Source organism: Agelaius phoeniceus, chromosome 3 (genome assembly GCF_051311805.1).
Source record: "Agelaius phoeniceus isolate bAgePho1 chromosome 3, bAgePho1.hap1, whole genome shotgun sequence".
Taxonomy (NCBI): domain Eukaryota; kingdom Metazoa; phylum Chordata; class Aves; order Passeriformes; family Icteridae; genus Agelaius; species Agelaius phoeniceus.
Window position 1 is genome coordinate 110,669,299 of NC_135267.1, and position 22,513 is coordinate 110,691,811.

General features: G+C 54.7%; 3 protein-coding genes across 6 annotated transcripts; 1 reads left to right on the forward strand and 2 right to left on the reverse strand.

Annotated features, from left to right (window-relative positions):
- The first annotated feature begins 4,323 nt into the window (after nucleotides 1-4,323).
- LOC129118425 (transmembrane protein 121-like) lies at nucleotides 4,324-7,735 on the forward strand. Of its 3 annotated transcripts, XM_054629788.2 has the most exons (3): nucleotides 4,354-4,471; nucleotides 4,815-4,918; nucleotides 6,130-7,735. In XM_054629788.2, exon 3 carries the CDS (start codon nucleotides 6,131-6,133, stop codon nucleotides 7,061-7,063), a length of 933 nt encoding a protein of 310 aa, XP_054485763.2. In that variant the 5' UTR covers nucleotides 4,354-4,471; nucleotides 4,815-4,918; nucleotide 6,130; the 3' UTR covers nucleotides 7,064-7,735. The 3 variants fall into 3 exon arrangements, with proteins under 3 accessions (XP_054485765.2, XP_054485763.2, XP_077032274.1); XM_054629790.2 differs by lacking the exon at nucleotides 4,815-4,918 and having other exon boundaries at nucleotides 4,324-4,471; XM_077176159.1 differs by lacking the exons at nucleotides 4,354-4,471; nucleotides 4,815-4,918 and adding an exon at nucleotides 4,942-5,221.
- A 1,244-nt stretch (nucleotides 7,736-8,979) lies between these two features.
- Nucleotides 8,980-17,319, reverse strand: RRP36 (ribosomal RNA processing 36). 2 transcript variants are annotated; one of them, XM_054629783.2, is made up of 7 exons: nucleotides 17,103-17,319; nucleotides 14,103-14,241; nucleotides 11,673-11,739; nucleotides 10,810-10,914; nucleotides 10,610-10,684; nucleotides 10,392-10,509; nucleotides 8,980-10,141 (listed from the first exon to the last, which is right to left on the reverse strand). In XM_054629783.2, exons 1-7 carry the CDS (start codon nucleotides 17,302-17,304, stop codon nucleotides 10,002-10,004), a joined length of 846 nt encoding a protein of 281 aa, XP_054485758.2. In that variant the 5' UTR covers nucleotides 17,305-17,319; the 3' UTR covers nucleotides 8,980-10,001. The 2 variants fall into 2 exon arrangements, with proteins under 2 accessions (XP_054485758.2, XP_077032275.1); XM_077176160.1 differs by lacking the exon at nucleotides 17,103-17,319 and adding an exon at nucleotides 15,863-16,606.
- A 48-nt stretch (nucleotides 17,320-17,367) lies between these two features.
- On the reverse strand, nucleotides 17,368-22,376 carry LOC129118424 (neuronal PAS domain-containing protein 4). The gene is made up of 8 exons (XM_054629781.2): nucleotides 20,518-22,376; nucleotides 19,836-20,002; nucleotides 19,601-19,737; nucleotides 19,310-19,415; nucleotides 18,922-19,168; nucleotides 18,678-18,787; nucleotides 18,126-18,261; nucleotides 17,368-18,033 (listed from the first exon to the last, which is right to left on the reverse strand). Exons 1-8 carry the CDS (start codon nucleotides 20,616-20,618, stop codon nucleotides 17,733-17,735), a joined length of 1,305 nt encoding a protein of 434 aa, XP_054485756.2. The 5' UTR covers nucleotides 20,619-22,376; the 3' UTR covers nucleotides 17,368-17,732.
- Between the last annotated feature and the right edge of the window lie 137 nt (nucleotides 22,377-22,513).

A 22,513-nucleotide genomic window follows, 5' to 3' on the forward strand; every position in this document is an offset into this window, starting at 1 on the left:
AGAAACAGCCAAGTCAATAGTGGTCAAACCAGAAAACAAAGAAAAGCCAGCAGCTTCTGCAGGGACCTGTGCTTCTCAATGCATTTAGCAGTGACAGAGTTTTTAACATGGATGCAGTGTTAATTCCAGGCAGATTGTAAAATGTGGCTCATGCCAGTGGAGGAATTAGGCTCAGAAAAGTGGCAGCAGTATAAGCTTGCAAAGCAGCCTAAAACATCCATGGTTTCTACTGTCAATCTTGAGTACTGTGTTTGCAAAACATTACCAGGAAATGGTTTCAGGGGCACCTTCCTGAATACTGATGTATAATTTGTAGTCTGCCCCTTGCACCTCTTCTTTTTACTTGCATTTGTCAGGTCTACATTTGCCCTGCTGCTGAGGTTTCAGGTTGGTCAGTAACATGCTGGGAATTCACATCAGATTCCAGTTTGACTAGATGGACAATCTGAACCGTCATCAGACTTTTACTTCTTGTTCCCTGCCCACCTTCCCAGCCCATTTCTGCATCTGATAAATGGCGTGGATCACAGCTGAGTTGCCCAGATCTCCTGACTTGCTCACAAAACAGCTTGATTGCTGCTTTAATGCATTTGCTTTCCTTGAAGTGGGTCATTAATGCACAAGAGAACCTTTGCTTTCCCCCTTGACAGCCTTGGTTCTCTAAGAGCATTTTCTAGGGGATCTTAGCAGAGGCCTTTGTGTAAGACCAGCTGGACCAAGGATGAGCTGCAGTTTCATAGCATTCTGCCAATTGATGTGGAAACCTTGGCTTTGCAGCCAGAGGGAGTCACACAATGGTCATGGCCTTTTTCACAGCATTTTCACCCATCATTGTTTGACCTCAGCTGGGTATCACCACTGCCTTTCCCCAACAGCAGCTGCCTGCTCCAGAGGAGCTTGCTAGTTCTAGGGTCTTGATTTACCCTGAGAAAACCCATTACAGTCCCTCCCCAGCTGTCTGCTTTCATCCATTTGCTTTCTAGTCTGAGTCACCATTCCTGGCTATTTGTGGGTACTTTAATAGCATTGAGTGCTCCAGGTTTTCAGTTCCAGGAGACCAGAGGCACCTCCCTGCTGAGCCCAGGGCAGCCTGCTGAGGTGACTGCCTTCCAGGCACTTCCCAAGGGCTGGCAGTCCTGCTGCTCCCCCTTTCCCCCACCTTCCTGAAGGATGCCCATCACTTCCAGCCACCTCTGCTCTGCCCTGGGGCTGTGTCATGGTTTACAATCCGTGATTCTTTCTCAGAGCTGCTGGAGCTCAGTGCATGGTCCCCAGGTCATAAATGGTCTTTAGCTGTCACAGCCACCACTTGCAGTTTCTGGTTGATGAGGTTCCTCTTTTCTGCTGTGTTTCCCCTGGAAGGATGTTCAGTGGGACTGAGGTGCATTTCTCTGCCTCTTTCCCTCCAGCCAGTTCCCTTCAAGTACTTCTTGCAGATCACTTGGGGGTTTTTTTTGGCCTTCTGGCTTTTTTACAGATGAATTTATACATTTGTTCTCAGGCTGTTTCAATGTGCTTTATTTATTTGGGGGCTCGTCTGCACAGCCCACTCTTCATTTTTTTCCTGTCTTCATGTTATATTGACTTTGTGCCTACAGCACGACCTACTCACAGCTGTGCTCTTCCACACATGGTGGCTTTTCCCACTCTCTGAGGTCAAAAATTATCCTGTGTTTTTCACTGCAAGTCCCAAAGCCTGGTTATCTTCCAGCTTAAACAGAGGCTGGTAGAGTTGTCATCACATTCAGCTGCCTTCCCAGCTCCTCTTATGCTGAGACCTTTCTGTGTGCCAGCCACCCGCTGAGGTTTGCTTCCTTGTGGATATGATCCTCGAGGACATCAGGGAAATGCTCTTCAGCAACCCATTTGAAATGTGCCTTCAGAAAAGCTTATTTTTACCTATTTTCTTTTATGTGTCACAGTTGAAGCTCTCAGCACGGTCCCCAGGCCACTGCCTGCCTTTCTCCATTACAGCCACTGCTTGCTGTTCCTTGCTGACAAACTTCCTCTGCTTCCCACAGCTCCTCTTTGAGGATGTTAACACGACTGATGGATTTCCCCATCTCTCTCCCAACAGCCTTTGAGTGCATTGCTGTCACTGCAAAGGGACTTTTCGGTGCCAATGATGGCACTTGTGAAAAATGCCAATCACTTGTTTTTAAAATTTTAAAAATTTAATAGTAATAAAAGGGTTATAAAAATAGTAATATAATTAGAGTAATAATAATTTAGACAATTTGAATTAATAGAGACAAAGAGTTACAGACAGTCCAGGTACCTTTTTCTGGGCAGCACGAGCCCGAAAAAGGACCCACGTTAACAGAGGATTAACCCTTAAAAACAGCAGCCTGTTGCATATTCATACACTTCACACATGATGCATAAATTCCATTCAAACACAGGATTCTGTCTGGTCATCAGTCAACTTCTTCCTCCGAATCCTAACAGCGCCTTCGAGGCAGGAAGAAGTTGGTTTCTTCTGAAAAGAGGGTAATAAATTATTTTTCTCTGAAAGATGCAGGTGTCCTGTGACTGCTATCTTGCTGTGAGTCTTCTTTTAAAAAAGTATCCTACATAGCACAGTTTCTGTTTTAACATTTTTTTATAACCTAAAACTATATTTAACACACTAATTAAGAGAATACAGCATTACTTTCTAACACAACACATATAATATTCATTTTAATATTTGCAAAAAGCCAATCATAAAATACACATTTTTCACAGCACCAAAAGTGCAGATTTCATGGGCTAAGCTGAAGATGCTTCTCCACCCAGGTCTGGAGCTGGCAGCAGCCAGAGAGCAGCTGGGAACCCTGGTGTACCCTCTCTGGTTCCCTTCCATTTTATCCATCCTACAGATGCATCCACACACCAACTCTGGCACCCCAGCTCCAGCATTGTGTTTTAGACAAGCACACAAGTATCTGTTCTTGCTCTGGATCCTGATTTTTATGTGCCTTGTTAAAGCAGCTCTTTACTGCTTCCCACGCAAATGTTGTCACCTCCTGTCCTAGTCTCCAGCAGAGACTCGGGTTTTATGATTCCAGCTCATGGATGAATCATCTGGTCTTTAGCCCCATTGCTTGGTAGGTTCCTCCAGCACCCCTCTCTCACCTCTGTCATGTGGATACCTCTGTGGTGTCCCCCTCCCTGGGTGACTGCATGGACAGAGGCCCTTTACTCCTCCTGCATCCTGCAGGAGACTGCTGGGATAGTGAGAGTCAGTGCTTCTGTGTCCTGGAGGAAAGGAGAATTCTGCAGTGTCAGCTTGCCCTCTTGTGCCTCACATTGCTCTCCACTCGACTTGCAAGGTCTCCTTTCATTTTTGGAGGCAAGTTGCTTTGGCTGCTTTGTTTCCCTGCTCTGCCAGCCCTTCTGGGATTGCTGTTTATTCCTGGCTTAGGAGAATGCTCCCACAGACAAACTCCTTACCTTGCTGCACCTGTCTAACCCAGAGCTCTGCTCCCTTCACTCAGGACCTTCACCTGCCTGCATCAACCAGTCCACACCCACTGTGGGACACGTGAGCTAAGCCTGGATGCTGGTCCAGTGTCTCCGTTTTCCAAGGACACCACAGGTTAGATTTATATATTCCAGGTGGCAATGCCCCAGGGGATTACATCCAACAGGGACCCTACAGCTGTTCTGTCAGCAGCTGGATGCAAGGAGGGCTGCACCTCCCCTGGCACTCTGTCAATTGCACTTAGGACTATGCCTGGTTTTGCCCATAGCCCATCTCCAGAGATCTTAGAGCTTTCCCGTCTTCCAAAATACATGTATCTACAATGAGCATTTCAAAGCCAGAGAGGAAATACACTGAAAAACCTTCCCTGTGTAGCTAACACCTCAATCACTTAGAAGAAAGTGTGGAGTTAAATGCAAAAAGCTGCTCAGGCTGATAGGAGAGCAGTTGCAGAGAGGTGTGTCCACCATGTAATGGAAACCTTTTGCCTTCCCTGGCCTGCTTTGCTTCCCTAGCCCACCTGTACCAGAGCCGGGTGAGGCTGGGGCTCTCCAGGACGCTGCAGACCGGCACAGCTGGGTGTCAGGCCATGTTTCCTCTGCCTTCGCCCCCCAGCAAGGAGCGGTCGCGGCCCCAGTCCCTCCCGGAGGGCTGATATCCTTGTCAGGCCAGGCTTCCCGCTGCTTCGCCTGGGGCCTCTGCCGGGCTGCGGCCCTGCGGGGTCCGGGTCTGCCCGGGGCTGGAGAGGGTGCCCATGCAGCCGGTGGTCCCGGGCGGCAGCGGCAGCGAGCCCGGCCAGGGTGCCCGGAGCCGGAGGAGCGGCGGGCGGCGCCGGGCCCGCGGGTGAGGCGGGGGCCGCCGCAGTCCCCGCCCGCCGCCCGCCGGGAGGGGCCGAGCGCCGCCGCCGCCGCAGAACCGCTGCCGCCGCCGCTGGGCCGCGCCGGGCGATGCCGCGCCGGGCCCGGGGCCGCCGCCGCCGCCCTGCGCCCCGGGGAGCCGCCCGAGGTAAGCGGGAGCCGGGGGGGGCGGCAGGCCGGGCCCCGCGGCCGGCGGGCAGCGCCTGCCCCCGGCAGGCCCGGCCGCTGTGGGCGGGGGGCTCGGGGCAGGCGGGGCCGGCGCTCCCGAGGGACGGAGCTCGGCGGGGCTGCCCCGCTCTTGGGGGCCTGGGGCTGAGCCCCGTGCTGAGCCGGGGCCTGGGGTACCCCCAGCCCCCGCGGAGGCTCGGGCAGGCCAGGCGGGTGAGCCTCCCGCCGGCCGTGTGGCATGCTCCAGATGTGCCACATCCACGGGCTCCCCCATGCCCGCCGGCCTGTGCTGCCTCCCCCTGAGAGGCACCTGTGTCTGACAGGTTCAGGCTTCGCTGCCTCCCGCAACGTGCCAGGATGCTGCTGGGCCCAGGGATGCACGACTGCGCCGGACGCCTGCTCCCTCAGCCAAAAAGCAGGAGTTCAGGTAGCTTGTGCCCAGCGCCCTGTGCCATCAGTGTCAGCACCAGGAGCAGCCGTGTGCAGGGCTGACCGTGAACCGTGCGGCCTCCATCCTGCTCCCGAGCATTTGCTCCGTGCTCAGGTGCCACCTGCACGCTGCCCCCTGGATGAGCAGGATGGTGTCCCGGGCGTGCACAGCCCAGGCGTGGCAGAGGCGGGCTCCGCGTGGGCAGCGCTGTGCCACACAGTCATCAGCCCAGCTTCATCCTCCTTTTCATCCGGGGGGCTGGCTCCCCTCCAGAGCAGCTGCCAAGTTCTTCTCTGCCTGGTGAGGCCCCAGCTCTGTCCTCCCTCCTTGCCTCTGAAGGCAGCTGCCTGCAGCTGTGCTTGGTCAGGGGGAGGGAGTCTGACAGCCCTGGTGCCGCACAAGGCAGGCAGGGTGCTTTTGGGGACAGTGCTTTGCTCTGCCCCAGCCCAGGAAAGCTGAGCATCCCACAGAAATTCAGGGCCTGTTGCAGAGCTCCTTGTGTCCTGGAGCTTTGGGCTCGTGCTGCTGTTCCTTGCGTTCGGTTTGTGGTGTTGGGGCAGGGTGGGCATTGGCAAATAGCTCTAGGCAAAGCTCTCGGGGGGTGTGAACCTGAAGGAAACTGAATATCCAGCCAATTTTTTCCTTCCCACCCTACAAGACAGCCAGGCTAAAAAAATCCAGGCTTCATCTTGTGCTGTGCATAAAAATAAAGAGACTAAAAAAAGCGGTCCTGGATCATAGCATTTAAGGGCCTTCTTGGGTTAAACACATAAGTCTAGTCTTAGCTTGCCTTGTGGGGGGAAAATATAAGCAGTACCACTGGCTGGGAAATCCCATGGAAAATAAGGCATGTACCCTTCATGGTGCCAGAGCCTAGTCAGTGTGATGAGCTACCAGAAAAGGCAGTGGGATCCCAAGTGCTTGACATGTCCCAGGTGTCCAGCCTGCCCCACCATGTGCTTCCTAGGAGCTGGCTTTCAGCCAGCACATGCCACCAGGATGGCCTGGTCGGTCTCAGGAGCTCTTTGGCTAGAAATCTGCAAGTTTGGAACAAGCCAGGCACACAGGATGGGAGAAATCTATGAATGGCTCCCTCCCTTCTTTCAGGCACCCACAGCTGTTGGGGAGAGGGTGGCAGAAGGGGGCCCAAGGGTGGGACTGGGAAATCTCAGCAACTTCCTGATGACACTGCCTGTTCCTCTGTGCAGGATGGTTCCCCCACCACCTGTCAGCAAGCCCCACGTGTGCCTCTCCACAGTGCTCATCATGACCAGCCTCGTCCTCATGGATGCCTACCTGGTGGAGCAGAGCCAGGGCTCCAGGAAGCTGGGCATCTGTGTCATGGTGGCAGTGGGTGACATTTGCTTCCTGCTGGTCCTCCGCTATGTGGCTATCTGGGTTGGGGCAGAGGTAAAGACAGCTAAGCGAGGATATGCCATGATCCTCTGGTTCCTCTACGTCTTCGTTCTGGAGATCAAAGTCTACTTTGTATACCAGAATTACAAAGCTGACCGGAAAAGCTTGGATCTCATTGCCCGCAAAGCGCTGACCTTGCTGCTCTCCATCTGCATCCCAGCTCTCTACGTGCTCTTGGTGGCCACGGAGCACATGGAGTACGTCAGAACGTTCAAGAAGAAGGAGGATCTCCGCAACCGCCTTTTCTGGGTCATTGTGGACATGCTGGATGTGCTGGACATCCAGGCCAACCTGTGGGAGCCCCAGAAGAAAGGGCTGCCGCTCTGGGCTGAGGGCATCATGTTCTTCTACTGCTACATCCTGCTCCTGGTCCTGCCCTGCGTGTCCCTGTGCGAGATCAGCATGCAGGGCATCGGCATCGTGCCGCACCGCATGATGCTGTACCCCATGCTCAGCATGCTCACCGTCAACATCGCCACCATCTTCATCCGAGGCAGCAACATGGTCTTCTTCAGGGATGCCCGGGTCTCCAGCATCTTCATGGGCAAGAACATGCTGGCCATTGGGATGAAGGTCTGCATGTTCGTGCAGTACCAGCGGCACCAGCACCACGCGCCCCCGGGGCTGGACCCGCAGCACAGCACCCCAGCCCAGCCACCCTCGGGGCCGCGCAAGGCCCGGGACCAGCCTGCCTGCCCCGAGGAGCTGGCCCAGGACAACACGTGACGAGCCAGCAGGAGCTACAGCCTGGCCATCCCCACGCCTGGCCGTACCCACAAACCCGGGGCAGGCTGCGGAGCTCCCTGCCTGGACAGAGGGCAACGACCCTGCTCCCTCCTCCCCTGGGTGAAACTGCTCAGGGCCCCGAGGGGCGCATGGCGAGGGCCCCCACAGCAGCCTCTGTAAGGCTGCAGAGCAGTTTGGAACCTCAGCACCTTCTGCAAGGCTGCAGAGCAGTTTGGAACCTCAGCAGCCTCTGTAAGGCTGCAGAGCAGTTTGGAACCTGAGCAGCCCACCTGGTAAAACAGCGGAGCAGGCGATGAGGCCAGGGCCGCCTGCCATGAGGTGTGTCTGGGTGAGGCCAGGCAGCCCCACCCGGTGCCAGGCTCCCTGCCAGTGCTCCCTGTGCAGCACTGCTCTCTGGCCAGCCAGGCTGCTGCACGGGGACACAGCGGGTCACCCACTTTTCTGTTGTGGTTGGCCCTGGCTCCAGTGCGGTCCTTGGCAGCAGCCTGCTCCCCACTGTGTGAGCCGAGGTCCCCATGCAGGGGGAGCAAGGCCTGGGCCTCCCCCTGTTGTCACCCCTCTCAGCCAGCTGCAGGCTTGGGGGGACCCAAAAAGGGGTGACTGTCCTTTTTTTGTATCTCCCTCTTTGCAATAAAAGACCTGAGCCCTGCAGCCTTTTCCTGTCTGTGTCCCTGCCAGCAGGCAGATCTCCCCCACTCTTCTGGGGGCCTCAAGGGGCTGGGTGTCTGTTCAGCTGCAGAGCATGTGGAGAGGCTCACTCAGTGACCACCTAGGGCTGGGCACAGCATCCCAGGCCACTGGCTTTGGAGCCATTCCTCCTGGCCCACAGGTCATGTGAGTGTCTGGTGGGCTCTGAGGGTGTCACTGACAGGGTGTGTGGAAGTGTTGTCAGCCATCAGTGCAGTCACATCAACTGGGACCAGTCATGCCCAGGGACACCCACAGCAAGTGCTCTCACTCCAGCTGCAGGGACACCGTGCGTATCTGCCCAAATTGCCTTGAACAAAGGAAAACAAGCCAACTGCTTGAGGCTGGGAGGCTACTGGAAAGAGCAACTCCCCAGCTGCTGGGCATGTTGGAAGCATCTGCTTCCCTTGGAGCTGGTGCTGTGATGCTGCCTCCTGCCCAATACCCTGAGTGGCACCTCAGGCCTGGCTGAGCTGGAAATGCCCCAGGGCATTCCCACTGGATAACTTCCCCTGCTGAGGCTGCTGGGCCAGGAGCTGGCAGGCACATGGGCCACAGGCTCACTGCTCACCACCACCGTGCTGAGCAGAAGCAGGTGACATCCCAGCGAGGATGTCCTCCTTGCAGGCAGGCACAGGCTACAGCAGGAAGACCTTAAGTTCCAGAGGGGCAGGAGGGGAAAGCAGGACCACTTTGGGGGTGCACCTGCTGCACCAGACCTACAAGCAGCAGGGGATGGGGACACAGGGAGTCAGGAATGCTGAGGAGTGACCCCTCAGCGAGGCCCTGGCAGCAGGTCTCTAGCCAAGCTGGCACATCCCATGTCTACTGCCTTCCCCCAGTTCCACTAAGTCCTCTCACCAGAGCAGAACTTGCATCACCTACAGGCACTACAGTGGAGGTAAGTGGTTCAGCAACATCCTCAGGCTGCCTGACCTGCTCCTTGCTCCATGTTTTGCTCCCAGCAAGGCTGTCCCCAGGCCCCAAACACCTGTGGCCACCCACAGAGCACAGCTGTGCCCAGGCAGTCTCCCAGCACACTGACCTGTCACACTGGGGTTACCTGAGCCATCCCCTTGTCAGCACAGCCATGGCAGACAGGGGAAAAAAGGAACAAGGAGAAGCAAGAGGGCTGGTGGGATATTGGACAGAGGCACTGACTCCCCTAAGGTCAAACACTTTTGACTGCAGCAAACTGACAGTAGGAATAAAGGAAAACAGGTACTTTACTCCATACAGATTAGTTTCCTAGAAGCACCAATAACCCTGTGGAGATGACCCTGAGAAACTAAGCTGCTCTGAAGGAGAGATCCCAAGCAGCAATAGCTGAGCATGCCCTGTGTGTGAGGAAGGCCAGGCACACCTAGATCTGCATCACCAGGAGCAGCCCACAGGAGCGATCCTCTCACCTTTACTCATCTCTTGTGAGACTGCTTCCAGCACTGATCCATGCTGGGCCACCAAAAGATAGCTGTTGGTTGTCTGGGCTGACTCCAGTTGAGTTTGTGAAAGGTGTCAGAGGCTGGAGCACTGCTAGGAAAGGCTGAGGAAACAGGATTCATTCACCCATAGGAAGAAAATACTTTGGGGAGACTTTACAGCACCCCTTTCCCACCCAGCCCTCAGACCTGTGACAAAGCTGCTGAGAAGACAGACCCAGGCACTTCGCTGACAATAAGATAATGATTGTGGACTAACACCAGGCAGGTTTCCTGGATGAGGGAACAAAAAGTTCCATCTTGAGAACCTGAAGCAGTAGAGCAGAGCCCAAGAGAGGTGAAGGCATCTGTCCTTGGACATTACCAGATCCCACCAAAGCAGCCCTGAGCAACCTGGTCAGGGTTGCTGCTCTGAGTAGGGATTGTCTCACATCCTTTTCTGCCTCAGTGGAAGTCTGAGACAACCTGGAATGGAGCCAGCAGTGTAGGGCAGGACTCACGCTTTCCTTGCTGGAGTTAGAAATGAGCAGGTGCAAGGGCAAAGCCAGCTGTCATCACCATCAGCATCTGCATGACACACTTGTCACCACCCAGGCATGATCTACACCACAAGCAAAGCAGATACTTCAGCTACAAAAAAGGAAGTAGTTCCTTCAGTTCAGCCCCTGCTCTGCTGCCTTACAGCATCACTGTACAGTGGAAGGCAGATCCTGGGAAGAGGGATAACCATCCTCCAGGCCTGGCCAAGGCAGAATGAGCCAGTGCCAGACAACAGCACGACTGTCCAACAGTCACAAGTTCTTCTGTGAGGGCAGATGGCGCTTGTCTTTGATGGCATTCCTCTTCCTCTTCTTGTTCAGGAAGCTCTCCAGCTTTCCACTCCTCTTCAGCTCTGCATACTTCTCAGCTAGCTCCAATTTCCGCTTCTCAGCTGCAGAGCAGAGGGAAGTCGAGTTTTAAACCAAAGCCCCAAAACATCTCTCCCTCCCTGGTCCAGGGAGCAGCCCCTTCTCACCTCTCCCTCCCTGCTCCAGGCTTAGCTTCTCCCTTGAGCAGCAGCACTAGAACAATTCCCCCACAGCTGTGTGGAATAGTATGGACACCTTGCTCCGAGTGCTTGAATTCCTGCCAGCAGTTCTCCCTCTAGATCCCCCTGCAGCATGCTCACTCCGAGTACTTACATTTCTTTAGGAAGAAAGGTTTCTTTCCCTGCTTGGCCAATTCCCTCTGCTGTCTTTTCAAAGACAGCTCCCTCTCTCTCAACTTCTGCTGTTTTTTCTGTGCCTGTTCCTGCTGTGTCTGTGCAAAAAGGATGGCCTGTGTCAGCACTGAGGCAGACCTCAGGTGACACATCCTCTCTCCCAGTGCCCCCCAGAGAGGAGATGCTCACTGAACTCACCATACGGTTCAGGAGCTGCTGGAGTTTCTCCTTCTGTTCCACGTTCCGGCATTTCTTCAGCTGCTTCTGAACCATCTGAAGAAGAAGAGAGGAGAAAGCTGCATCACTGCCTGCCTGTCACCTCCCCTGTGAAAAGCTTTTGAAGAAGTAGCCCCTGCCAAGCAAGGTTCTTCCAGGCAAGGACAGGCACAGAGCATCACCTCCTTCTCCTGCTTCTTGATGCTGTCCAGGAAGCTGTATGTCTTCATAAATATTTCAGGCTTATACTCTCCAGACAGGTCATCAAATCGAGGGTCTCTCTGGACCTGTCAGCAGGGAAGGCAAGAGCTGTAGCCAGTGTTACCCTGTTAACAGCCTGCTTACTCTCCCTTTTTGTATCAGCCATTTTTCCCCCCAGCAATGTTATGCTCCCACCACTGAAATATCTGCAGTTGGCAGAGATCGAGTATGATGGTCAAGGTGGCATCCCCAAGCTCATGCCTGCATCAAGTTTATCATGCAACAGGCATCTCCATGTGCCAGTCTGCCACCCAGGAATATCCAAGAATAACAGCAGGAGTGCTGCTGTCAAACACCTGCAACTCCCAGACCAAGAGCTGGATGAATATGTGTTGTCAAGGTGATGGATTTGGGAACTCATACCTATCTAGATTTTCACAGATTAACTGGGTCAGGTCATGCAAAAAGGGAGGGACAAAAAGAGGTCTCTAACTGTGGAAATTACCATATTCCAATGATCCAGCAATATCAATAAGTCAAAAGTTAGATTCAGATTGGAAAGTAGATGGACATCTGAACTTGTGGGATTAGAACTGAACAATAACCATGGTTTGCAGTGGAACTGTCATTGGTGGCTGTCCTTGCACCTTCTAGAAACATCTGGGTCACAAGCTCTCAAGTTAACCTGCAGCTGCTCCAACCCACCCACTGTTCTCCCCAGGGAAACACTGTCACTGTCTGCACTCCCCAGTGGTCCAGCCCTGTCCTCCAGAAGTAGCCTGTGCCATCTGCAGCAGCCCCATTCCCAAGTGTGTGCCCTGGGCTGAGGAGGGGCAGCACCCACCTTCTTCCTAACAGGGACCACTTGTCGCAGGAAAGGTACAGGTTTCTTGGCTGACATCTCCAATGGCCTGAAAACAAGAAAAATGGATTTAAGAGGAGCAAATGTCAGAATGAGGCCCAAGCTAATATGCTGGAAGGTCATCTGGACCCTCAGAAGAACATTACTGCACAAGAGATTCTCCCAGCTCAATCCTTACCATGATATAGAAAGCAAAGAGGTGGCTCAGTCAAAAGCCACAGAAGGCTACAACAACCAAATATATCAATATGTGGTTAAAACAACCCTACAAAGAACCTGGAACAGCTCCTCTGTATCAAGTGAAAACCCACCACCTGCATCAATAATGTGTTGTACTGATTATTCCTCTCATGAAGTCACAGAATGGCTGGGGGTGGAAGGAACCTTTCCTAAAGCAACGTCACCTAGAGCAGATTGCACAGGATTGCATCCAGGTGGGTTTTAAATATCTCCAGACAAGGAGACTCCACAACCTCACCGAGCACTTGTTCCAGTGCTCAGTCACCCTCAGAGTGAGGAAGTTTTTCCTCATATTCAGGTGAAACTCCCTGTGTTTCAGTATTGTCCCTTGCCTGTCACTGGATGCCACTGAAAAGAGCCTGGCCCCATCCTCTTGACACCTGCCCTTTACATATTTCCAGTGATAAGGTCCCCTCTCAGTCATCTCTTCTCCAGGCTAAACAGTCCCAGCTACTTCAACCTGTTGTCACAAGAGAGATGCTCCAGTTCCCTAATTTTTTTTTTTTTGCCCTCTAGTGGATTCATCCTCTCCAGGAGCTCCTCATCTCTCTTGTCCTGAGGATCCCAGAACTGGGCACAGCACTCCAGACTGGCCTCACCAGTGCAGAGCAGAGGGGCAGGATCCCCTCCCTGACCTGCTGGCACTGCAGTTCCTAATGCAGCCCAGGATCCTGTTGGCTTTCTTGTCCCCCAGGGCACTGCTGGTCCAAGGACAGCTTGTTGTCCACCAGGACCCCCAGGTTCTTCTCTGCAGAGCTGCTGCCCTGTAGGTCACCCCAGCCTGTGCTGGTGCCTGGGCTTGTTCCCCCCCAGGTGCAGGGGCCTGCCCTTGCCATTGCTGAATTCCAGGAGGTTCTTTGTGCCCAGCCTGTCCAGGTCTCATGGAACGGCAGCACAGCCCTCTGTGGATCAGCTACTCCTCCCAACTTTATGCTGACAGCAAACTTGCTGAGGGACAGCTGCTGAGAGCACCCACAGCCAGACACAAGTGATGCTGGGGAGGAGCACAACCCCACAGGCACAAGTTTTCCAAATCCCTTTCAGGGCAGGGCTCAGTGTATTCTCACATCCTCTGAGGCTACAATCCTGCACAATGCTCTGGAGTCACTGCTGAAACCAGCTCAGAGCCAGGGGATTTCCCTGAAGCCCTTTCTTTAAGAAGCTCACTTCCATAACAAAAACATGATAGAAAAAGCATGTGGGATTTACAGCAATACATTACTTAAAGGATTAGAGGAATTAAACAAAAGCAGAATTATGCAAACTGTGTGGCAGAAACAGAGACACTGAGAGAAGATGTTGCACTACACAAAATCCCCCGGAGTCTTGGGTAAAATGTAAGGCAGAAAGTTATCCTAACCAACTCTTTATGGCAGGAGAAATGTATTTTGTGTTCTCTGCTTTGTGCAGGAGAAATGTATTTTGTGTTCTCTGCTTCTGCATTGAGCAGAGATTCAGAAATAAGATGGGGAGTGCCAGTGTAAGAGAGAAACCCATTCAAATCACCTGGGTGCCACTCTGAGGACTGAAAACTACCTAATTACTGCAAATAAGGGGTAAGGGTATTGCTGTTACCAGTGGGGGCCTGTGGAGAACTGTAAAAAGGTATGATAGCTTTTGTTGTGATGAATACAGGGAAAAGTCTGTGATGGCAAGTACTGTAGAGAGGGAATAAAGGAAAATGAACACGGACAAGCCACAGATGAGACAGCAACAGAAGGATGAATGGAATTCCAGAACAATTGTCTGTGACTGTAACTCCAGCCAGTGAGAACCAGGCAGAAGATACTGATAAGCTGGAAGGGGTTTAGGAACCAGCAGGGCAACTATTTCAGGTCACGGTGGACACTGTCATAGAGCTTGAGAAGCACACCATGCCAAGGGTTACAAGTGCCTTAATTTAGAGGGTATAAAGGCATTGAGTGCCAATTTAACTGTCAAGTGACAGGTGGCTGCTGGGGATTTGAAGAGAACAGGATATTAAGAGCTCTGAAAACAGCCCCAGACCATTCCCAAATGAAACTACAGTGACAGGCATTATTGTCCAGTACATTAAAGGAGATCTATGCCAGCTCCAAGGCAACATCACTGCCGTGAGGAGCTCCCAGTGTAATTTCTGGAATGCAGAGAGCACACATACACATTTTTCTGATCACAAAAGAGCCTCTTTACCCCTTTTTGCCTTGTTGCTGCTTCAGTGTAGCTTTGGCAGGCTTTGCAGTTTTCTTCCCACCAGGCACCTTCCTGCTCACTCTCGTCCTTGCATCACTCTGCGCCCGCAGGAGCTCCTCAAAAGACATGTCAGACTGATCTGGAAGAGAGCACAGGGCACACCTGAACTGAACAGCTTCTCAAGGCACTTACCCCCAAACTCCCCCAAGAGGGATGCCTCAGAGCTTGGGACAGTGACACAAGCATAGTGGTGCCATCCCTGTACAACTGCACAGCAGGAAGAAACCACTGCATCTCTCAGCCTCTGATTCCTCTCCCGCTGATCACTTCAGTCTCTATCACTAGAACAGAGCAGCCTCCCCCTCTCCCCAGAGTGTCTTTGCTTCTCTCTCCACTCAACAGCACACACCAGACCAGTACAAAGCTTTTACCTGGTACAAAGAGCAGCACGAGCTCTACACTGGGCACTGTGAATTCTGAGGGGTCACCTCTCAGTCCTGACTTTCCCACTTTAAGGTTTCTTTAATATCCCTTAATGTCAGTAACCTTTAATGCTTCTTATAACCAGAATGCAAAAATATTATCATCTCTATTATCATACTATTCTTTATTCTAGATTTATACTTCTAGGTGTTCAGAACCAACAACTGAAAGCATTTCTTCAGCCAGCACTTGGATATACCCATTCCACTCGGGGTTTGCACTGTGTCCCTTCTGGAAGGGAAAGCCTTGTAGCCCACTCACTCCCAAACCCTTCCCACACAAACACAAAACCCTGTCCCATGAGTGAGGTTTGTGTGTGCTCTGCCAAATTCAGGAAGCAACATGAGGTCAGTCACACTGGCTCAGAGCATGGACTCATCCCAAGCACTCTCATCCTGGCAATAACCAAGACCTTCAGAAAGAACTCTCATCATCCAGAAAGCATCATGGGCACAGCCAAGAGCTGCCTCAGTAAATGTTTTCATTTTGCTTGTTCTGAATGCTCAGGAACTCTGCTCTGATGATGCTCATTAGTGCTCTGAGGTGGGATACAGGAACAGGGACTATCCAGTCTGCTGCACAAGGGACAAAGGAAATGTGAATACAGCATGATTTCATTGCACTGCTTCCCCTAAACACCACCCCCACCAGTCCAAATTCTGAACAAGGACAGCCAAAAGGACAAATAAATCATTAAAAGAAAGGAACTATGACGTGGAAGATACTCTCAGCACTTGATGAAGACAAGGCACCATCACTTGCACTCCAATATTCCATTTGGCTGAATTCCAAAACAATACTGTTTACAATAGCAAAGACTTCAATGAAAATGAGATAAAGACACCATATAAAATGATGCCAAAAGGAGATTTGGTATAAATCAGACAAAGCCAAGGCATGCAGAGTTTCCATGATAAAGTATTTCATCATTGGTACAGGAGACCAAACCTGACTACCTAAAACCTGATAGGGAAAATGATTTCCACATGGTACTATCAGTCCACAAAATACATCCTACTGCCTATTTCTAGAAGAGTGAACTAACCACTCACAGTGATAAAAACATCACTATAAAAAAAAAGAAGCCTGTTCTGGAGCAGAAGTGAATGGCCCCAGCAGGCATTCACTGCTGGGCAGCAGATTTGGCAACTGTGTGTGTGAAAAGGTTCTAGTTTAAAAGGCAGGATGAGCTTATTTTCCTTGTTCCTTGCATTCTTGCTTGAGGACCTAATTTCCCAATTTTTTCATTCCTTTTTTCCCCTTCGTATATAACTTACCTGTTCTCTGCTGTCTCTGTTGTCCATTTAATTTTCCCTCCTGCCACTTTTTCCCTTCATCCATTATTTTGTGGATTGTTTCCTTCTTTTTGCACCTCTTGATAAGCTACTGTTACCTGCAGATAACAGGGGCATTTCCTGCTCTCAAGCACAGCCTCCTCGTGTTTCCTCTCCTCCCACAGACTCCTGTGGCACATGGACACCTTGTGCCTTCCTCAGCTGAACCTGCAGGGAGCTATACAACCTGCAGAGCACACAGATGGCCTAAAGAAATGCCTGATATCTGCCCAGTCGTTCCCTGCTGAGACAAAATCAGTGCTGGACTCCAACAGAACTCCTCCTGCTCCAGAAACAAGATCACAGAGTGCCCTGACAGATGGCAAAAGCAAAACTGCTGTTCCCATTCCCATCCAGCTGTGGGAAGGAAAGAGTGCTTGTCAGTGATCCTCTCTCTGAGCTTTGCTCACCATTTCCTCACCAGAGGAAAACAAAATGCCTACAACAGATGGCGAGGCACCTTGCCCACCTCTGAATCCCACTGCCAAGATGTCACCTCCAGAGATGTGCCTTCCCCACAGACACACCCTGGAGACCCTTTCACAAGGAGCCAGTGACTCCTCACACCCATGACACGCTATGTTGTGCCTGCAGCTAACACCAGTGCCCACTCCCTCACGATTCCCTTCAAGGGCTTTTGTTGTATTTTTTGTAAGGTTTTCATTCTCTCTCGGATCGTTCTGAGACGAGGAAAACAAACTGTGTTGGCTGCAGTGGATGAGAACCCTCAGCCCACACAGCCGGGCATCGCCTGCTCCTTCCCCTCTGCTGTGCTGTGAGGGCCTCTCCAGCTCCTGCACATCTGAACTGGCACACACATTGTCCCCGAGATGTGCGACATGTGACATCTTCCACAGCAACCTGCCATGGAGCGAGGTGCGCCCCTGCCAAGGCAGGGCGGGTGGAGTTAAACGGGTGAGCTTTAAGGTCCCTTCCAAGCAAACCATTTAATGGCTCTGTGATTCCCCGCACTGGGAAGGACACTGGGGACAAGCGGCCCCTACACGAGTTTGTTCCAGGGACCTCTCACCCAACCCTGCTGCTGCTCAGCTGGGCAGGAGCTGGGATACCAGAGGGCACCGAACTCTTTGGCAGCTCCTTTCCCACCAAACGAGCACCGGGAGCCGCGCCCGGAGCCGAGGCTGCCGCCCTTCCCGGAGTCGCTCCCGCCGGGCCCCCTCACCTTTCCCGCCAGCCCCCGCCACGCTCCCGCCGTCGTCGCTCTCGTCGCTGGAGCCAGAGCTCTCCTCCGCCGGCTCCAGCCTCCCGAGAGCCTGCTCCGCCGCCGCCTCTTCCTCGCTCTCTGTGGCGACGCCGGCGGCGACTCGCCCCCGTCCTCGGCCCTGTCCCCGTCCCCATCCCGGCCCCTCACGGCGCGGCCCCATCGCCCCCGGAACGGCCCGCGCGGCACCGGCGGAACCGGAAGCGGAGCAGAAGCGGTCACGTGGGGGAGCGGCGTTTATTGTCTTTTTTATTTTTTTTTTTTTTTTTTTTTTTTTTTAAGAAAAAATCCTTCCTTTCTGAGGAATGGGTCACGTACACAAAGGCCCTGGCGATATCCAGCTAAGTAGTCAGTAAGTGTTTTTAAGTGCAAGATCTGGATCCCTTTGCGCTGCTGGACTGAGCCGTCCTGGTGGCGGATTTATCGCAGCCCAGACTAAGTTTCTAATGCGAGCACCAAGTGTACGGAACGAAGGCTTGCCATGGCCTCCAGCTGGATCAGCTACAGCTGTCAGAAGTGACCAGCAGGCTGAAATGTGGTTACACACAGCGGCCTGCATTAGGACAGGTACAGCCAGCAGACCAAGGGGTATCAGCATCCCTGAACACTCCACACCTGTGGGAGCACACTTGGAATGCTGCACCCTATTTTCTGCTCGAAGGGAAACCGAAGGAACTGGGCAGGAGGGTGCAGCAGAGAGTTCCCAAGGCAGACAGAGGCATCGTCCTCGGCTTCCTCGGGCCGAGGCCAGCGGCAGGGCACGGCGGCGGCCGGCGGCGAGAGGCTGTCGGCCAGGGCGCGGAGCTGCTCGGCCAGCCGGCCCAGATCCCGGCCCGCGGGCGGGGCGGCGGCGCGGGGCTGCCGGGCGCGCAGGTGGGCTGCCTCCTCCTCCCTGCGGCGGACACGGGGTAAGGGACGGCCTGGGGACCCTGGCTGAGCGCCAGCTGCGGGTGATGCAGAACCACCCCCCGGGATCCCGCTCACCTGAGGCAGCGGCAGGTGCAGGTGATGCAGCCGCCGTCCCGCCGCGCCCACACGCGCAGCCAGCTCCAGGCGCGGTCCCTGCGCAGCACTCGCAGCACGGCGGTCCCCGCTGCCGGCCCGGCCCCGGCCCCCAGCGCTGCGGGCAAGGGAAGGGACTGCGTGAGCCGGCAGCAGGGCACGGCCCCGGGGTGCCGGGAGAGCCCCGCAGGCTGCCCCGATGGGCTCTGCCGCCGGCCCCAGCAGGACAGAAGCAACACAGAGCAGAGTCAGGTCCATAGCAGTCCTGCTCTCCCAAAGAGATGGGGCTCAGGTGGGCTTGTCCTTCTTCTGTATACTGTGGCAAAGCAGGATGCCCACCCCCAGCTTGGAAACTACTTATAGACAGTGTATGGGGTATGTAATCACTTCCCCACTTCATCCCTTTGGAGCAGGGAGTCACAACAGGGAGGGCTGAATTCCCTTTGTCGCTGCTGTCCCGGATAGCCACGTTTCGGGCATAACCAGACCATGGAGCCAGGGGACAGCACTCACGTTCCTGGGTGTGACACTCACCCACGGCCCTGTGCTGGGCAGCTGCCAGCTCAGCATCCTCAGGGTGCAGGAGGCTGTACCACGACTGACCGACCAGCTCCTCCCGGTGGTAGCCGAGGTGGTAGGTGACACTGGGGAAGACAAGGGGAGTGGGGACTGAGTGCTGTACGGAGCCTGCATCCCATACACAGGCTTGGTGAAGGGAAATGATTCTTGCTGCCTGAGATGTACAGCTGGGGCTGTGGTGCGAGCAGGCACCCCTCACCTTTCCGTGACATCAATAAAGGTCATGTCCAGGAGATGCATGCTCTGGAATATGTCATCCTGGGAAGCAGCTTCACCATCTGTGGGTGACTGCACAAGGGGCGTGCAGAGAGCCAGGAAGGCTGTGGTGGAGGGGGAGGGTGGCCAGCGCAGGGCCACAAAGCGCCCGCACACTGCCACGACCCGATTGCCCCCGTGCTGCAGCCGGAAGGCCTTGGACGTGCGCATCTCGCTGACAAAAGTGACCTCTGCAGGGAAACACACCGTTCAGAGTGGGTCAGGATCTCCCTCACTCTGCTCCCAGCAGGGCTGGCCCTGCTCTCAAACTACAGCCAAGGGCCAGAGCAGAGTGGCAAGATCCATGAGATGGCATCCGAGGCCTCCCTTACCCCTGCCAGGCTCCTCCCGGGCAAGGAGGAGCTTCTTGTGCACATCCTCTCCCACTCTCCCATCCAGGATGTCAAAGACCGTGTCCCCCTGGGCGAGCAGCTCCACCTGACAAACAGAGGGCTGCCCTCAGAGACTGTGCCTGTCTCAGTGGGCCCTGGCTGCCATCGTGGGTGCACAGCCTGCTGAAGTCACAGCCCAGTGTCTGCTGGGGCAGCGTGCCGTGTAGGCAATGAAGGCACCAGGATGGGTATGGGGATGGTGACTGCAAATGCCCAGTGAGCAGGCCTTACCACGGAGAGGCCCAGGACCTGAGCCACATTCTCTGAGATGTAGACCAGCTTGCTGTCTGCTGAGAGCACAAGCAGAAACCCCGGGAGCAGGGAGAGTAGTTCTGTGCCAAGGGCTGGTCCCGTAGGAGGAGCCAAGCCTGCAGGGGGATGAGGGTGAAGGGTTGTCTTGGATGAGGCAGGGGCAGTGCCCCACACAGAGCCAAGCGAGTGTGGAGTACAGCAGTGCTGAGGGTACCTGGAGGGAAGAGCTGAGCCCCCCGCAGCCGGAGGCACACCAGAGCCATGGTGTGCAGGTAGGAGAGCCGCTCCTTTTCCTGGGCAGAGATGGGCAGCAGGGAGCGCAGCGCCTGCAGCTCCGCATTGATCTGGTCTCGGCGAGCCTTGGAAGCGCTCTTGGTTGACCTGCAAAGCCAACCATCTGGGACACGTGTCCAGGGAGGGCAAGGGACAGCATTCCCTGCCTGTCATTGTGGGAAGAATTGCCAGCTCGGGCATATGGAGTGGAGATGCTCAGCACCCGTGCCAGCTGCTGCCTCTAGGAGAGCGCAAACCTTGTGGGCACAGGCAGAGGTGCTCAAGCCTACCCAGGGGCACACGCTGCTGGTGTGGCTGGTGCCTCTCCTGCTGGGCACCAGGTTGGACAATGACCTGTGCCTTGGTGGGGAGCCCATGTGACACAACTCCCCACCAGGATGGAAAGTACATCCGGTGCTGGAATGCGCACCCCAGCCCAGTACAATGTGCCTTTCCTCCTAAACCACCTAAAATACCTCCTCCCCATGCACTAGCTCGCAGTCCCGCTGTTCCAGGCTGGTGTCAGCACCTTGCAAGGGCCATCAGAGCCCACAGCAGCTACCCCGGGGTTCTGGGAGGCCATCGCAGCCCTGAGGGAGGGCAGGAGGTGGGAGAGAGCTCACCTGAACGGCCTCGGGGCGCTGGGTGCCTGCTTGGCCCTCGCGGGCAGGCAGCTCATCTCTGCCTGCAGTGGCCGGTGGCAGTGGCTGCAGAAGATGGTCATGCTGCCGGGGCTGGGGTGGCTGGAGCTGGCAGGGAACCGCTGGCAGGGAACCGCTGCCTCCTTCGCCTCCGGCTGTGGCTGAACCTGCTGACCCTGCTGCTCCTGGCCTCCTTTTGTAGCCTCCTGGGGTGCAGAGGCCAAGCCACTCACGGGCGAGAATTACCTCTTGTGACGCAACTCCAAACAGCTCGGGGCTATTTTTAGAAGGCAGGCTGCTAAAAATAGCCCTTGCAACCAGTTGAAATTTGAGAGGGGAAGTAATAAAAGGAAGCCAGGGTCTTTAAAGCAAACCTGCCGCTCAGGAGGGGGCAGTGACAAAGGCAGCAGGGATCTCCCTGTGGGGCACACATCTGCCCAGCTCCTGCCAGCCCTGCAGAACATCCTGTGTCAAGTCTGCCTGACTGGGAGCTGCTCTCCAGCATCACTGATGACTGACCTGGGTGCTGGGAAAAGGAGCTGATAAGAAAGAAAATAGAAGTGGAGACACCAGGACCACGGTGGTGAGCAGTGTGCCATGCCCAGGCCTGCAGTGGGTTCCTGGCAGAGGCAGGTTAGAGCCACAGCACCCCTGAACCCAAGAGAACCCTTGAAGAGGAGAGGGGTGTCAGTGACCCCTCTCCCTGACGAGCCCCTTTCCTTCCCAGAGGTGACTTGTCCCCGACAAAGGTTTGCTCTCCTAGAGGCAGCTGGCAGTGGGTGCTGAGCCTTTCTGGGGCTGATTGTCTCCACTCGCTGCCCCAGAGACTGAGATTCCTCCCAGTGACAGAACTGAGAGCCTCTGTGCTCAGCACCACAGCCCAGCACAGGGACTCTGGGTGCTAGGGGGCATTTCTGAGTGCCTGGCAGCCTGCAAGGAGAGTACGCTTGGTGCTTTAGTGCACAGCAAAAAAACTCCACCATTTATTTCACAGCTTGAGAGAGGGCCTGTGGCTGAGGCAGCTGATAGAGGGAGTTAGAGCTGCTGGACAACACATGGGAAATGTTCTCCCAAGTCCTCTTGGTAACCTGCAGGTGCCAAGGACCACAAAGAATGAGGCCAGGCTGGGGCTGCTCCCCCTCAGCCAGATGTGCTGTCACAGCACACCCTGTTTCCCTCCAGGCCATCGATGCTCATCACCTTCACAGCGAGGTGCTGCCAGTGTGTGAAGAACAAGCTCTTGTCACCATTGTGGGGCTTTCTGTTCTCTTGCCACGGGGTTTCACTGCTCTCACATCACTCCAGACTCCTCCATTGTGCTTGCATTGGCCACCTCCTGCAAGCTGAGGAGCCCAGGCACCTCTGCAACTCCTCTGCTGCTGGATGAGCGCTCATCCCTGGCCATGTGCCAGCCTTCAGGGCAGCAGGGGAGACAGCCTGGGCCCTCTGCCACCCAGGTTCCTGGCATGCAGCCACCACCATCTCAGCAGCCCCTGTGACTTTACATCCCAGGACATGCCCTGAGTGCTTCCTCAGCTTTCTCTGCTCTAGCCCCACTACAGTTGCCACTGGAGCTCCTCTTCACATCGGACATCTCATGCTGGTGGGAAAGGGCTTCAGCACAGCTCTCTGTGCCACCCAGGAAGGCTGTCCCAGGCATCCCTCCACCTCCAGCCCTGAAGCAGGAAGGTCCAGAGCACCCACCTACCTGAGGCAGTGCAGCCCAGAAGACATACAGCATTTTCCTTCTGTCCTCTTGCAGGACAGCACAGCTCTGGGCGGAGGCAGGTACCCCATGGCAGTGCTGCTGGGGGGGCCCAGCTTCCCTTCCCCACCCCAGGCAGGGCTGTGGCTCACATCAGCCACTGCCTGCTGCTGCCACAAGCCACCAGTGGCCTGCAGCAGCTTCAGGGAAAAGCACCTGGTTCAGTCTCTCCCTTCTCAAGCCTTTTCTCCCCCAGTTCATCTGCTAGGACAC

Coding starts and splice junctions, on each gene's coding strand:
- LOC129118425 (XM_077176159.1), top strand. CDS start 5,061: ATGAGCAGGATGGTGTCCCGGGCGTGCACAGCCCAGGCGTGGCAGAGG. Junction 5,222..6,129: donor GCCAAGTTCTTCTCTGCCTG/GTGAGGCCCCAG, acceptor TCCTCTGTGCAG/GATGGTTCCCCCACCACCTG.
- RRP36 (XM_054629783.2), bottom strand. CDS start 17,304: ATGGGGCCGCGCCGTGAGGGGCCGGGATGGGGACGGGGACAGGGCCGA. Junction 10,685..10,809: donor TCAAGAAGCAGGAGAAGGAG/GTGATGCTCTGT, acceptor CTTCTTCTTCAG/ATGGTTCAGAAGCAGCTGAA. Junction 10,142..10,391: donor ACCTTTCTTCCTAAAGAAAT/GTAAGTACTCGG, acceptor TCTGCTCTGCAG/CTGAGAAGCGGAAATTGGAG.
- LOC129118424 (XM_054629781.2), bottom strand. CDS start 20,618: ATGACCATCTTCTGCAGCCACTGCCACCGGCCACTGCAGGCAGAGATG. Junction 19,738..19,835: donor GGCTCAGCTCTTCCCTCCAG/GTACCCTCAGCA, acceptor ATCCCCCTGCAG/GCTTGGCTCCTCCTACGGGA. Junction 19,416..19,600: donor AGGTCCTGGGCCTCTCCGTG/GTAAGGCCTGCT, acceptor TCTGTTTGTCAG/GTGGAGCTGCTCGCCCAGGG.